The sequence below is a fragment of the Trichoplusia ni genome, chromosome 13 (assembly GCF_003590095.1).
Source record: "Trichoplusia ni isolate ovarian cell line Hi5 chromosome 13, tn1, whole genome shotgun sequence".
In the NCBI taxonomy this organism is placed as follows: domain Eukaryota; kingdom Metazoa; phylum Arthropoda; class Insecta; order Lepidoptera; family Noctuidae; genus Trichoplusia; species Trichoplusia ni.
Window position 1 is genome coordinate 1,404,404 of NC_039490.1, and position 13,538 is coordinate 1,417,941.

The 13,538-nt window shown below is 35.7% G+C and overlaps 2 protein-coding genes across 11 annotated transcripts in view; both read left to right on the forward strand.

Annotated features, from left to right (window-relative positions):
* LOC113500262 (thymosin beta) overlaps positions 1-13,538 on the forward strand; it is a 292,534-nt gene that overhangs the window by 197,377 nt on the left and 81,619 nt on the right. The gene's annotated exons all lie outside the window — the stretch shown is intronic.
* The window catches only part of LOC113500255 (liprin-alpha-1), a 139,211-nt gene that overhangs the window by 105,125 nt on the left and 20,548 nt on the right, over positions 1-13,538 (forward strand). For 9 of the 10 annotated variants that reach the window (XM_026880961.1, XM_026880962.1, XM_026880964.1 and 6 more), the window contains exons 2-6: positions 3,162-3,263; positions 9,514-9,678; positions 10,395-10,469; positions 10,916-11,014; positions 12,318-12,392. In XM_026880961.1, the coding sequence (XP_026736762.1) occupies positions 3,162-3,263; positions 9,514-9,678; positions 10,395-10,469; positions 10,916-11,014; positions 12,318-12,392 (516 nt within the window). The remainder of the gene's footprint in view (positions 1-3,161; positions 3,264-9,513; positions 9,679-10,394; positions 10,470-10,915; positions 11,015-12,317; positions 12,393-13,538) is intronic. The other variant, XM_026880966.1, reaches the window with a different exon arrangement.

The following is a 13,538-nucleotide window of genomic DNA, read 5'->3' on the forward strand; positions in this document are numbered from 1 at the left end:
ATCCTATCCATATAGGAATTTGTAAATTTACGTGCAGAATATTCCAATTATTTCTGTGCCTTCTATGCTCCGTCTATAGCACATATAACAGTCACCGTCGATATATCCAAACTCACTATAAATAAGACCAGTTCGCTGGTGTTGTTCTTACATTAGCATCAGCAGTTACCACCTGTTCCCCGGGGGAGCTAATGTAGCCACAAATAAACCTGCCAAACTGTCGACACGCCGAAATGACTGAACCAGGTTGAGTCGTTTACCTCCACGGCATAATCGATGATGTGTGTGTATTACAAATATTCATACAAGTAATTAGTTATAACTTAAGGACAACTGAACACCAAAACATTTTCTAATAACAAAAGTACAAGGTTAACTTAATTTGTCTCTGTCTTAATATTTATTCTTTCTCCGTACAAGCCAAGGCAAGACATTTCAGAGTTATCATTTCAACTGAACACTTCGCAACGGGGCTCTAAACATCAACATAAATCTAACCTCAAAGCGTTCAAAACGAAACAAAGAAACCCATCTAACTCTCAATTGTACGTAAGTGCGAAATATGAGTACAAGGAATACCTTTTTCGTCGGCCCACGCGGCCCTATCCCCCTACTATCGACGCCTGTAGGTTCCCCAGATATCCTTAATTTACAACCTCCACTAGACTGGAGTTCGATTTATTGAACGGGTATAACTTCTACATTAGATTGCCTGATAACAAGTTTTGATCCGTTTAAAACTGATGCCAAAGGCTTTGCCGAGTTTCCAGATTAAGTTACTTTGTGAATACCTCTCGAGGCATGTGGCCGTGTGGGAGAAGACGTGTAGCTACAAAGTGTGTAAAAAGGTGAGCTTGTGAATTCTCAACGACCAAGTTGTTTTTGTCGCCGTAAGCCTCCTGACACTAATTTTGTAGGTTTATGTAAATTGCTATTCTAATACACTCGCGCCTTTTGTAAATGAAAATGTATGAACTAAATTGTTGCCATGTTTATTATACTGATATTGTTACCGCTAATAACATTGTTACCTAATATGCGAAATGTAAGACATATTTATATAATAATTTTGGAAGAATTCTTACTAAAGTATAATATTATTTTTCAATCTTGTACATTATTTTAGCTATAATTAAGTTCTGGCCACATCTCATTCTCGTAACATCAGCTAACAGCAACATTGTTGTTTTCCAAACAAACAAGTCGCCTACGAAAGTATGGGGAATATTCTAGTAAAGTATACATTGCTGGTCGGCTATAAAGACGATACGTGCCGGCAATAAAACAAGACGCAGTGTACCGTGATGTAGGAAATGCACTCGTTCCGCGGCGTTAACATTTATTTTCTATAGACTGGGCATGAATTTAGCAAGGCTTTGTAAGATTTAAGTTCTCTCATGTTAGAAATGTATTGTCTTACAATCGAATCATTCAATAAGAATGGTAGAGAAAGCGAGTATTCGTATTTTTTAACAACTACTTAACTGGTCTAATCGCGACGCGACGATGGTCCCGGGTTCCATCCCCGCGTAAAACATATTCATGCCCATGATAGTCATGCTCCTCTATTGGAAGGTTGAAGAGCAATCGAGAAAGCATTAATTTGTTACAATAAGATTACAAAACAAGTTCATAAATTATTTAACCTCAAACTAGATAATAAATCACTGTATAACATCAGGACTTAAATATTAAGAAAAGCTCGTATTATTCATGGGTACTAGAGAGCCTGTTAATTAAGTGAAGGAATATGCAAACTCCATTTGCAAAGTTATGTCCAGAGCTAAGAGCTAGCGTTACTTTCAAAGTATGCGAAAAATATAAGATTTTATCATATTAAAAGCAATTTTAAAAGAGCATGTGTTCGAGACGTATATGTGTGAGGCTTTATTAAAAGTGTGAAACTTAATATCAATTTTGCTTTCATGAACTTAAAGCAGATACACTATTAAAGATATATTTTAAATGATGAATTGAAATTAATTTACGTTTGGAAATATGAGTGACTGGTGTCTTCCAGTCGTTCTTTTTTTTTAATTTGGCAGCTTTATATAATTAATTGATATTGGTCATTTATGAGTGCTAGCACTATAGAACTTAAGTACGTACAAAATGACTACAGCACTTTTCGTTATCCACCCAAATTAGCAATGTGCTTTTTGTCGACTATTCCCCGAACACTTTCGCACAGCACTTTAAAGCCAAACGGTAGTAGGTACTTATCGATATCGCACTAACACACGTCATATCAATACATTGAAATGGGACCCGGTGCAATACATCAACAACATGAATACGTCCATCTGTTTCAAGTACCTACCATTAAAGGCGATATTAATTTACGTTGCCATGGCAACGCGGACGGCTGCTCACCGACCAATTATATTTTGTCACGGGATAACTGCAACGCGGTTATTATCAGATGTTCCGATACTCAACGGAATAAAAAATATAGCGCTGTTTATACATGGAGATTGAATGTTTTTAGTTTTAGTTTTTTGGCGTATTAAAATGACTCTAGAATGATCTTTTTTGTGATTTATTTGATAGTGTAATGCATACATATAAGGCTAAATGTTACATTTTACTTACAACAGAGACTAATCATTAAAGATGTTCGTTGATATGATAATCTATTAAATGTATAAGTTGGAATACGGATAAACAAGTATAAGAGAACTTCTTAATGATTTGAACTACATCGAGACATCAAAGGGGAAATGTTGTATTTTTATGTGGACTCGTTACGAACAAACTCGGGGCATCGTAAGTCCCCGAGCGGTGCTGGGTTCGTTCCGTGTCAGTTGTGCGACCTCCAAACCCCCAAGAGGCTAAAACTCACTTTCAGGTACACCTGTATTCGATCTAGACTCGAATCTTCTCAACTTCCCTCGAATAAAGTAATTTTTACAACAGTTTTCTCGACAGTACCACAGATTTTTCTGTTCATTTTCCTGATGGATGGATTTGATGTATCTATAAATAGAATATTTTATATTTCATAAGTTGTGGTATGACTTTTGAAAGATTTATACTTCATGTAACAATATAACATTGTCCCGAAATGGATCCATTTTTTGATCCTGAATGGCAGTCGATCTCTCTTAAAATGATTGCTTCAAACAATTTATCTAATGTGATTATTTTCTGTTTGTCTGCAGGAATTCGCGACTCTTACGAAAGAGCTCAACCAGGCCCGGGAACAGCTCCTCGAGCGGGAGGAGGAGATATCAGAGCTAAAAGCCGAGAGGAACAACACCAGAGTAAGTTATTATAACTGGAAGTCTTTGTTACCTGGTAGAAATACTTCTAGACTACCTCAGCACGGGTGATGATGGGGACTGTCCTTTACACCTACTGGCTTAAAACGTCGAAATGCTTCATTCTGTAAAAGTAGGAACGCTTTTGCAGACTCCTAGACATTATAGCTATATGAGTTTAACGATCCAATGAGTGTATTGTCTTAGCGATTGCACCGCAGCCGAAGCCCCGCGGGCTCGATCCCCGCACACAACAAATATTTTAGTAATCAGCTGATGTTCATGTGGTACCTATGTTTATACTGTGCTTCAGACGCTTAATATCAAGAACCTCACAATTTACTTACTCTTTTAGAAAAAAACTCTTTTTATTAACTGTAGCAACTCTTTCGAAATGAAAAGTTAAGCTTGAGCTTTCAAGTCTGATATTTTTACATTATGAAGGCGGTATACCAACTCAGCTACAGTTTAGTTTAAACGAATTCTGTGAACTAGTAAAGAAAACATTTGTATTGTCGCTGATAGCATCACAAAGTGTTTCGTGTAACTCGTCAAGCTGTCTCGTTCTATGTGAAGCTGTGCTTTTGAAACTCTTTTATTATTTGCGGTGTTACTTTGTTATGTTTAAAAAGTTTATAAACCAAATTATGAATTAAATTTTGCTTTGCCTTTGAAGATAGTCCACAGGTATACACCATTTTTGTATTTTTTATTTGTTTTAATTCTTGGTGCCATTGCATTGGTCATTGTATAATGAAAAGCTGCCTTTCCACATCAGAACAGTTAAATTATTCTGAGGTACGGAAAGAGCGACCCCTGCTAACAAAAGAATCTGTTTTATTATTCTGGACGCCAAAGTTATGAATACGGTAATGAGGACAATTAAAATAAGGTTTCGGCTAAACATGCGCCATTTACCAAATGTGCGCTTGTTTTACTTTTTCAAGTAAAAATACGATACTGGAAATCATTAATTTCGCTATGTGCTTGTCTTGTATCACATGCGACTGAAGATTTTAACATGTCTGTATTTTTGTGGAGTTTATCTTCATTCAAGAAGAAAGCAGTTGGTAGGCTACTAATTGTAAGGCTCTATCGGTAAAGACTGAAAACCATATGTGCATAGGTTTCCACATCCGGCATTTGTAAGTTATTCCATAAAAAAGTCAATAAAAGAACAAGTATTGCCAGAAAACATATCATGGAAATAATCTTTATAAAACGATGCGAACGATAATCCGTTCTGAAAGTTCAGCCGAGCGCACAGCGCGATGCCATCTCTGAAATACATATTTTCAATAACTATTGAAATTGTATTTGTTCAAGTGGACATTCACTCGTATTATTCATAGAAAATATGCATTATTTTGCCCCTTTGATCTGGAAGTGGATATTCGGAATCGTGTATTTGAAATGTTGCTCATGTATTTGCGGTTCTTTTTTTAAGAGAAGTTTTTAAATTCTTTACCGTTTGAATATATGGGCCAAGAGTTTAATGGTATTAAGTTAGTATCAGTCATAGAACATTGTGTCCTCACAGAATAGATTGGGAATTTAGACAATGGAAAAAAGAAAGATGATAAAGATAATGAGCATTGCCACCACTCTTGCTCGTGTGTAAGATGGCAAATTTCAAATTCTTCATCGCATTCCAGTTTCTATACCAATGATAACTATTTCATAAATGTAAAGCATACAAATTTCCGGCACCTTTGCAATACATTTGTGTTCCGTACGTAAGCCTGTACTGCAGCAGCTACATAAATAAAGTCCATTGATGCTGCAGCGGCAGTAATGTGCTCATATGTCATCTTTACGAGCGCTCGCATGCGGACGGCATTCATCAGACATCTAGGCTCACAATCAGCTACGCAATCACGGCTTTACCTGGCGCTATCTGATTCTTATATCATATAGCCGTGTTACACACACGGTTTATAATAGTGTTTGCTGTATAGGTAATTTTCGAAATAAATTGCCTTAGCATAATTGCGTTGAGGCATGGTGTAAGTCGATGTGAATTAATGCTAAAAACGATATTAACGGTAACAACTATTATGTTATACGGTAAAAACAGCAGACGCAGACGAATCGATAGTCAGAAAGTTATATGAAACCCAAAATATCAGGATGAATAGGATCCAATATTTTAAATTTGAACCGATGAGATACATACATATTACATTACTCATAAACAGGAATTTCGAATAATTACCGAAACTACGTCTCACCATGTCATACAAAAGGTGTTCCAATTATTCACGGAATGGACTTGAATAAAATACTAGTTCCCAGTCTAGACCACGCCCGAGACCAGACCACGCCCAGACCTCAGACCTGAGGTCTAGAGGTCTAGCCAGACTCGGAGCATGATTGAACTTTATGAGTTGATTACATTGGTGTTTTATCTGATGTGATTCCACTCGAAATATTTCGCCGAAAAGGTCTCTGGGATGTACAAAGGTTATCAAGATAACATCTTGTTTTAGAAACGTATTAAAATTCGAAACTGATTTCGCTTTCAAATTAAACTGTCTGTGTTTATTAAAGTGACGTGCTCACAGATGTCTGTGTCTAAGTTTTTAATATTGCCCTTGTTTTAGGATCAAAATAATAGGTGGTATTTGCAAAGCTTAACCTTTTTTGTAGGCATTGTAAAAGAGATTAAAGTAATATTATTTTAACTTGAATTTTATGACATTGTGTTCAGTTTTTCTCGATTGGAAATCTAAACGATTCCTATCGTAAACAACACTATTACTTGTATAAAGTATCTATTTCTCATCAAATTACTTTCCTAATTGTGTTTATGTAAGCTATTACAGCGTTGTATAGGAATGTCTTGAGCAAACTTTACCCAAGATTATGTTCGTATCAAAGGCCTGCTTCCTCCCATACTCCGGGCTCATATAGCCCTTATCACAAAGATATCTCCTCGGTTTCGAGAGGCGAGTGAGCGGCGATCAGCTGGTAATCTCTTTATCTCCAGCGGGGTCGATGACCGGTCCCTCCCTCGTCCAGTGTCTTGGTGTCGGCTCATTTAGTTTTTCCGACGTTTTACTTGAAAAGTAGTTTTATTACTGTACTAGCTTTCCCGGCGGACTTCGTACCGCCTTAGAGTCGATGATAATATTGCTGATTGTTTTTAAGTAATCATTTTAAGTTGTATATAGGTTGTAAATAAGAAACACATGATTTACTAATATTGCCGATTGAATTAGTTTTTTATGCTAATCGCGGCCCTTCAGCAAGATCGCAACCACCTTCATATACATCTACTGCAACTTAGAGCCAAACTCATGGGTGCTGCCAATAGATATCTAGTTTATTTTTGATTTTGACTACCATTCCCCGATTTAATGGTACCACCTTCATGTATTACCGCTACCTGCTCTACTGGTAATCCCCTCATGACTGCTACCTACTCTAAGGTCCCACCCTACTCTCACGCGTACAGTACCTGCTACCCAGCTATAACCCTCACTGCTCTACTGGTAATCCCTTCATGACTGCTACCTACTCTAAGGTCATGAAATACTACTATCTGATCTCCTGGTATCACCCTAATCAACTACGGTTACGTGCTCTCCTGGTACCGCCCTCGTGCTCCCCAGCTACAACCCTCATGAAATACTACTATCTGATCTCCTGGTATCACCCTATGGACAACAAAAGTTTTACATGTAATAAACAAATCAGCATTTATTGAAATGAAAGTATTCATTACACATATCGAGTTTTCTGAGGGCACGGCAGTGCCCCTGCCAAGTCTCGAGCAAAACGGGCACGGCCGTACCATCTTTTCTCGAAGCGATTCGCGGCTGTTTCGCCCCCCCTGTATCTTCGACGTGGACAAAGCTAGGAGTTTAGCTTTTCGGGGAATAATAGTAGGCATTAGAACAAGCTTAAGTTCGAAATTACATGCCAATTGAATTAATGGTTTAGGAGTTACGGTCGATCAAAGTTACACCATTTTGTCACTCACTGACTCACTGACAGATCATCAAAAATCTAAGGTACTTCTAGCAGACTTAGAAACTTCAAATTTTGCACCAAGATAGGTCCTTAGCCACATATAAAGGAAAAATTATAAAAACATTAAAAAATAATATGCCATAGAAAACAATTTTATATTTGCGGTTTGGCAAGAACATTATGTATGGATTTTGACTGCATTGTTAACTTTGTTCGTTGTTTAAGTACCTATTCAATTGGATGAATACATACATAGAATAGAAAAGAATAATATAAATGTAATACACAGACTATCATTAATACAAATTAATACATAAAATTCATAATTCATTAAATTAATAAAGCTAAAACTCCATTGTATTGCGATAAATATTGTATGCGCGCTCGATAGATGGCGTTGTACGTGTCTGAATCGCGCTATGGTTTCGTTACAAAGCGCAGTCTAAGTAGTACTTCAGAATAATTCGATAATTTTCATTTGATAGCGCCACCTGTCTATGAAAAACCATTTCGAAACTAAAAAATATTGTAGTGATAATTGATATTCGGAGAACTTTACGTGTTATTTAGTTTAGTTTAGCTATAGTTTGTAAGTTAGTAGATATATATATGCATATATATATAAGTTTAAGCTTGTTTACATTAGAAGTAACGAAGTCTCAGAGAAGAAACAAAAGAGATAGAGATAGAGAATGGGTTCTAAGCAAAGCAGTAGCTGAAGTCCTAGAAATTATGACAACTAAAAAAAAGAAAGAAATACACTTACAAAAAATAAATGAGATCCCACCAAAAACATTAAATGTAAAAAAATGCCAAGTCTCTCGATGCAGTCTTTCCATCGTAAAAAGTTTTGAGATCTCATAGAAGCCAAGTCCTATTCAAAATATTTTGTAGTTATAAATCAACATTTAGTAATTGTATCAATAGTTTTCTTTATATTATAATTATAGTGACTTGGCAATGAGCACAAATTAAAAGCTGCTTGATGCCTGGAATTATGTGCAAATGTTACTGACGAGACCAGTGATCAGATTATTTGTTAGGTGTGAATCATGATGGTCACTACCGACTACATGCTCCAATACAATAATTAAGAATACCTTACGGGCCATCGCTTTATGAAAGTAAATGAATCGAGAGTACACTAAGACTGACTGCCGTTGCCGAAATTCGGTTGGGACGACACGGATAAACCAAAAGAAAATTAATTTTGTTATATTAATGTTTACGCATGCGGTGTGTGTAACTTTCAACTCCTACAAATATGCCGTTTTATTTGTTTCTTCTTGTGCTCATTGCCAAGTCACTATAATTATAATATAAAGAAAACTATTGATACAATTACTAAATGTTGATTTATAACTACAAAATATTTTGAATAGGACTTGGCTTCTATGAGATCTCAAAACTTTTTACGATGGAAAGACTGCATCGAGAGACTTGGCATTTTTTTACATTTAATGTTTTTGGTGGGATCATTGTTTTTAAGATGTATTCTGTTTTCGGGACGGAAACAAATCCAACAAATCAAAAACCATGGCAATCGGTCCAGCCGTTCTCGAGTTATAAGTGTTGTAACAAACACGACTTTCTTATATATATATATAGATAGAAGTAGTTTTAATATTGATTTCTTACAAATATCAAATTGTCATCCATACGTCATTACATAGCTGTCATTTGCGTTTTGTTATACCACGTTTTATAGTGACTGACGTTTCATGTCAAGTCACACGGGAACGCTGTCGAACGGGATAAAAAGTCCTATCCTATCCTATGTCCGTCTCCTGGCTCTAAGCTACCTCCCTACCAATTTTCAGCCAAATCTGTTCTGCCGTTCTTGAGTTATAAGTGGTGTAACTAACACGACTTTCTTTTATATATATAGATTGTTATGGTCGGGCTCATTGAATACGATTGTTAAAATTAACGTTGTCTAAGAATTTAATTGTCCATTTGCTATTGTATTGTTTTGTTCAAATGTTATTCATTTATTACATTTATAGCAGAAGCTATTGTTACCTGCCTAATTACTCATGTTATAAATATCAGCTTTCTAAATTAGACCACGATTGTGATGATATAAATGTTTTCTTTTGCTATAGTTTTACTGTATTATTATGATATCAAAAATAAAATCTGAAGAATAAGAACGACGGAAAAGTAGCCGCACATTCGAGTTGTGCCTTAAGTCTCATCATCATTTTCCACAGCCTCCCCATTCCCATACCAATTTCTTCTGATATGTTATACCTAATGTATTTGTTTACCCTTACAGTTACTATTAGAGCACCTAGAATGCCTAGTGTCGCGGCACGAGCGCTCGCTGCGCATGACCGTGGTCAAGCGGCAGGCGGCCGCGCAGTCGGGGGTCTCCTCCGAAGTCGAGGTGCTCAAGGCGCTCAAGAGTCTCTTCGAACACCACAAGGCGCTCGACGAAAAGGTAATATACCCATTTTACTACTTCTTCTATTGTTTCGATAAGTTTGATAATTTTGACTGCACGGATAGCCAAGTGCTTGAGTTCACCACGCCAAACCCACCAAGCGCGTCTTGTCGCAATTTCATTGCATTTGTGTGATCTATGAATGCTTTCCTGAGCCTGGGTGTCATTGTGCTTGTGACTTGAACGTTTGTGAATCATCTAGCGTCACAAGGATTAAATTCCTTAGTGCGGGAGTCGTTTATTTAAAAAAAAAAAAAATTGCTTTGTGTCATCTAGTCAAGATCACGTCCAAGTCCAACAACTTGTTAGTTTTCTGTCCTCTTGATCTAAAACAAGTAGTCTGTGGACTCTTTTGTGAATTTCATCGTCAAATTCTACTTTCTCAAGTTTGCCAGTCCGTTTGGTTAGCATCTGTCTAAAGGGTTAAATCGAAACACAACTTCCTTAAACAATACTGTTATTGTTATCAAAGGATCTATTTGTTATTTTATAATAAAGGGTGTTTAAGTAATAGAGTTTATAGTTACAGTTCGTTGTTTCAATTTTATTTATAAAAGACAAATAGATCTACTAGTTAGTAGCTTATTTGTGGAATCGTAGTGAAATATTTTGTGTAATTTGTGAAAGCAGTCATTTTGTCAAAGATCATTTTGTTTTATTTCACGAACAAAATACTATGAACATTGCTCTACATGTATTGTTCCGTGTTTCAGGTTCGAGAAAGGTTGCGTGTTGCGTTAGAACGAAACACGGCGCTGGAGGAGGAACTAGCTTTAACTAAAGAGGAGGTCAGTTACTACACTCTGTACTTATACGTACATTTTGTGAACATAAATCTATGCGAGACTGCGGAGTACTTCCGATGCTAATGGCCGCTACTCTAGTACCTATTTATGTAAGAGTTAGGTCGAATGCTAAGATCTTAAAATATAGATCGGAAATAATATTTATTAGGTTTCTTTTTTATATCGTATTTATATTTCGTGAACAAAAAATTAAGGGGATTCAGTGTTTTTTATGACGTCACTTACCAGTTCGCTTTTTACTGGCAAGTGATGTTACTAGCCCCCACTACCATACATTTTACCATCTTAAGTAATTTTAAACTTCCAATTTTTTTTTAATGATTTGATTAAATAAAAATACGCATTCAATATTTTTGATTTCTTTAATCAAATTCCCTATTAGTACACTTAACTAAACTGTAAATTATTACATGATATGTGTACCACAGTTACAGCAATACAAGTCATCACAAGACGACAAGCCCAAAGAGAACGGCACCGTGCCCACCGGCTCGCCCGACCAGAACGGCGAGCAGCAGACGCCCAAGGTATGTACCACCCACTGTATGTATGTATGTATGTACTAGTATATATACTGAACATGATGTGTTATAGTAGGGAGTACTTGTAGGGATAGGTGTAGAGGATTGTCCGTCAATTGTTATGTGGTTGTAAAGTTATATGAGATTATTTGTGATTGGTAATATTTTTGAGGTTATCTGATATCTGCTTATGATTAGAGACTCTAGTTAGATTTTAAACTAGTCGGACGATCCTGATAAATACGCGTGAGCAAATCGTTGCATCTTTGAAGTATTAGTCATCCTCACGAAAGTTAATATAAAAAGCCACCTATTTTCATTATTTTATATTCAAAAATGTTATTATTTAACCGTACTTTTTGACAAGACATGAAAAAGATATTTGACTGGAAAGGTGTTTTGTTAACACAGTTAAAAAAAAGATGAACACAATACTTTAACTTAATCAATTGTCAAGCATCTCAAGTCTACTAGTCCAAGTAAAATTTATTTACCTATAAGTTGAACCTTAATAATTTACGGTCAATCCTGATCAACACTGGGTATAACCTTGCACTGGGGTCGTTAAGAGACTTGTTCCAGCCTACAGCTACACAGTACATTATGTAATTACACTAACAGTCAACACACGAGTGTTTTTCTTTTGTTTCTCTCCTTTAGATAGCCTAGGCTGCGTGTACACTGACGACTTTGCATGTTTTGCATATTAGTTTCTATGACTTTTTCTATTTATCCTTAAAAAAAAACCTTAATTTGTTACCTTACAATTGCTTCTTTTATTCTGTCTCAATAAACTAAAATTTTGAAAATTTCTTTTTGAACCTTTAATCTTCAAGCTATGTAACGCTTTTAATCTAGATATGCGTTAAATAAAATATATTTCATAATGAGGTTGCCAAATCAATGAATATTTTTCATATAGTACCTATTTTATTTATATTTCTGAATTTAATATTTAATGACACAGGTATGTAGATCCAAAAGTCGTTATTGTGTACGCAGCCTTAGTGGATGGTGACTGTGCTAAATTGTTTCTTTGTATACCTTTTCTGTATAAAGAGTGTGGTAACAATACAATTATTAGAATATTTAATACTGCTACATAATTGTTCGAAAAAATACCAGCTCCCTTATTAAATCAGAAAAGGTATACTGTGTGTATTTTTTGTAATTGTTTTACTCAATTCATACAAAGAAAAAACTTCAAACGTACTTTCTATAGCTATGAACAGAGTAAAGCACTAGAGAACTCCGCTTAAACAATAAATAGCGTTAGTTTACATTGATGTTTGTTTTCAATGGACAACAGGATACAAATAATGTAAACGGCGAATCGGAGACGACAAGGAAAATCAGTGAACTCCAAAATACGATCGCCAAGCAGGTTAGAGTCGCTCCATCACGCTGTGCGGGCTGGCGGGCGGCCACGGCTCCAATGGCTGCCACCACTAACAATATTAATGTCATTTTTAACATTTTCCACCACTTTTTCAATTTTTTTACTTATATTGACAGTATATTCGGATGCTAAAATCCATGAACCGATGTTACTATGATCTTTTAAGAGTTCTTTTCGAGATAAATTATAACCATAAACTATTCATAATTTAGGTCAAATTGTAATTTATTTGCAAACATAATTGAATTAAAAATTAATCGCAATTAATAGAAAATGAATTAGAATTTAAATATTTCAACATTCTGTTTCGATATGGATCACATTGGATTGTAATTTTTCCACATGCCAATCACTGCCATTGTAGTAATTTAGACTACAGAATTAAAAGTCTTATGAAGGACAGATAGCCATTGGAGCCTGGTTGTGACCAGCAACCAGACCAACAGACCTAACACCGCGGTCTGGCCGCCATGCACGATCGTGTCGCCATAACGCCTCGCATCGTACTAACCCGCATATGACCGCATATGTACATATATACCGCTAAAATAATCAATAGATTAATACCCTTAGATTAATTAGAATAGATATTTAGCCATTGTATCGTGTATCTTCAAAACCTGTAAAATTATATATCATTATTATTTAAATAATTATAATCAGGAACTGAAAGTTACAACGATGCAACGGCTTTGACCCGGCTTTTTTAACTTCCCTAAAGTTGATGGATCCAAATAGCATTTATTTATGTTTTTAATGACACACTTTAAGGTAAAAGAACCGGTCATATAACCTAGTTTAGCTAATTTAGAAATTAGTACCACTTGTAAATAACTAGAATCTTTAACGGATCGTTTGTCAAAAGTATTACACTTATAATATACCAAGAAGCTGGCTCTAGATATTAAGTCGTAAATCATTATTTAAATTAGACTACGAGCGCTTTGCTAGTGAAACAAGCATGTTGCTTATTTAGCAGTTATTTTGGCTTAAACGTATCGCTTTATTATACAGATCTGATATAAATTACCATGTTTTCCATTGTAATTTGACGAAACAAAAACGTCAGTTTGTCCATAGCAATCAGTAAAACTTTAAGTGCCTTTGGACATAATTGGTGTTAGTTATATT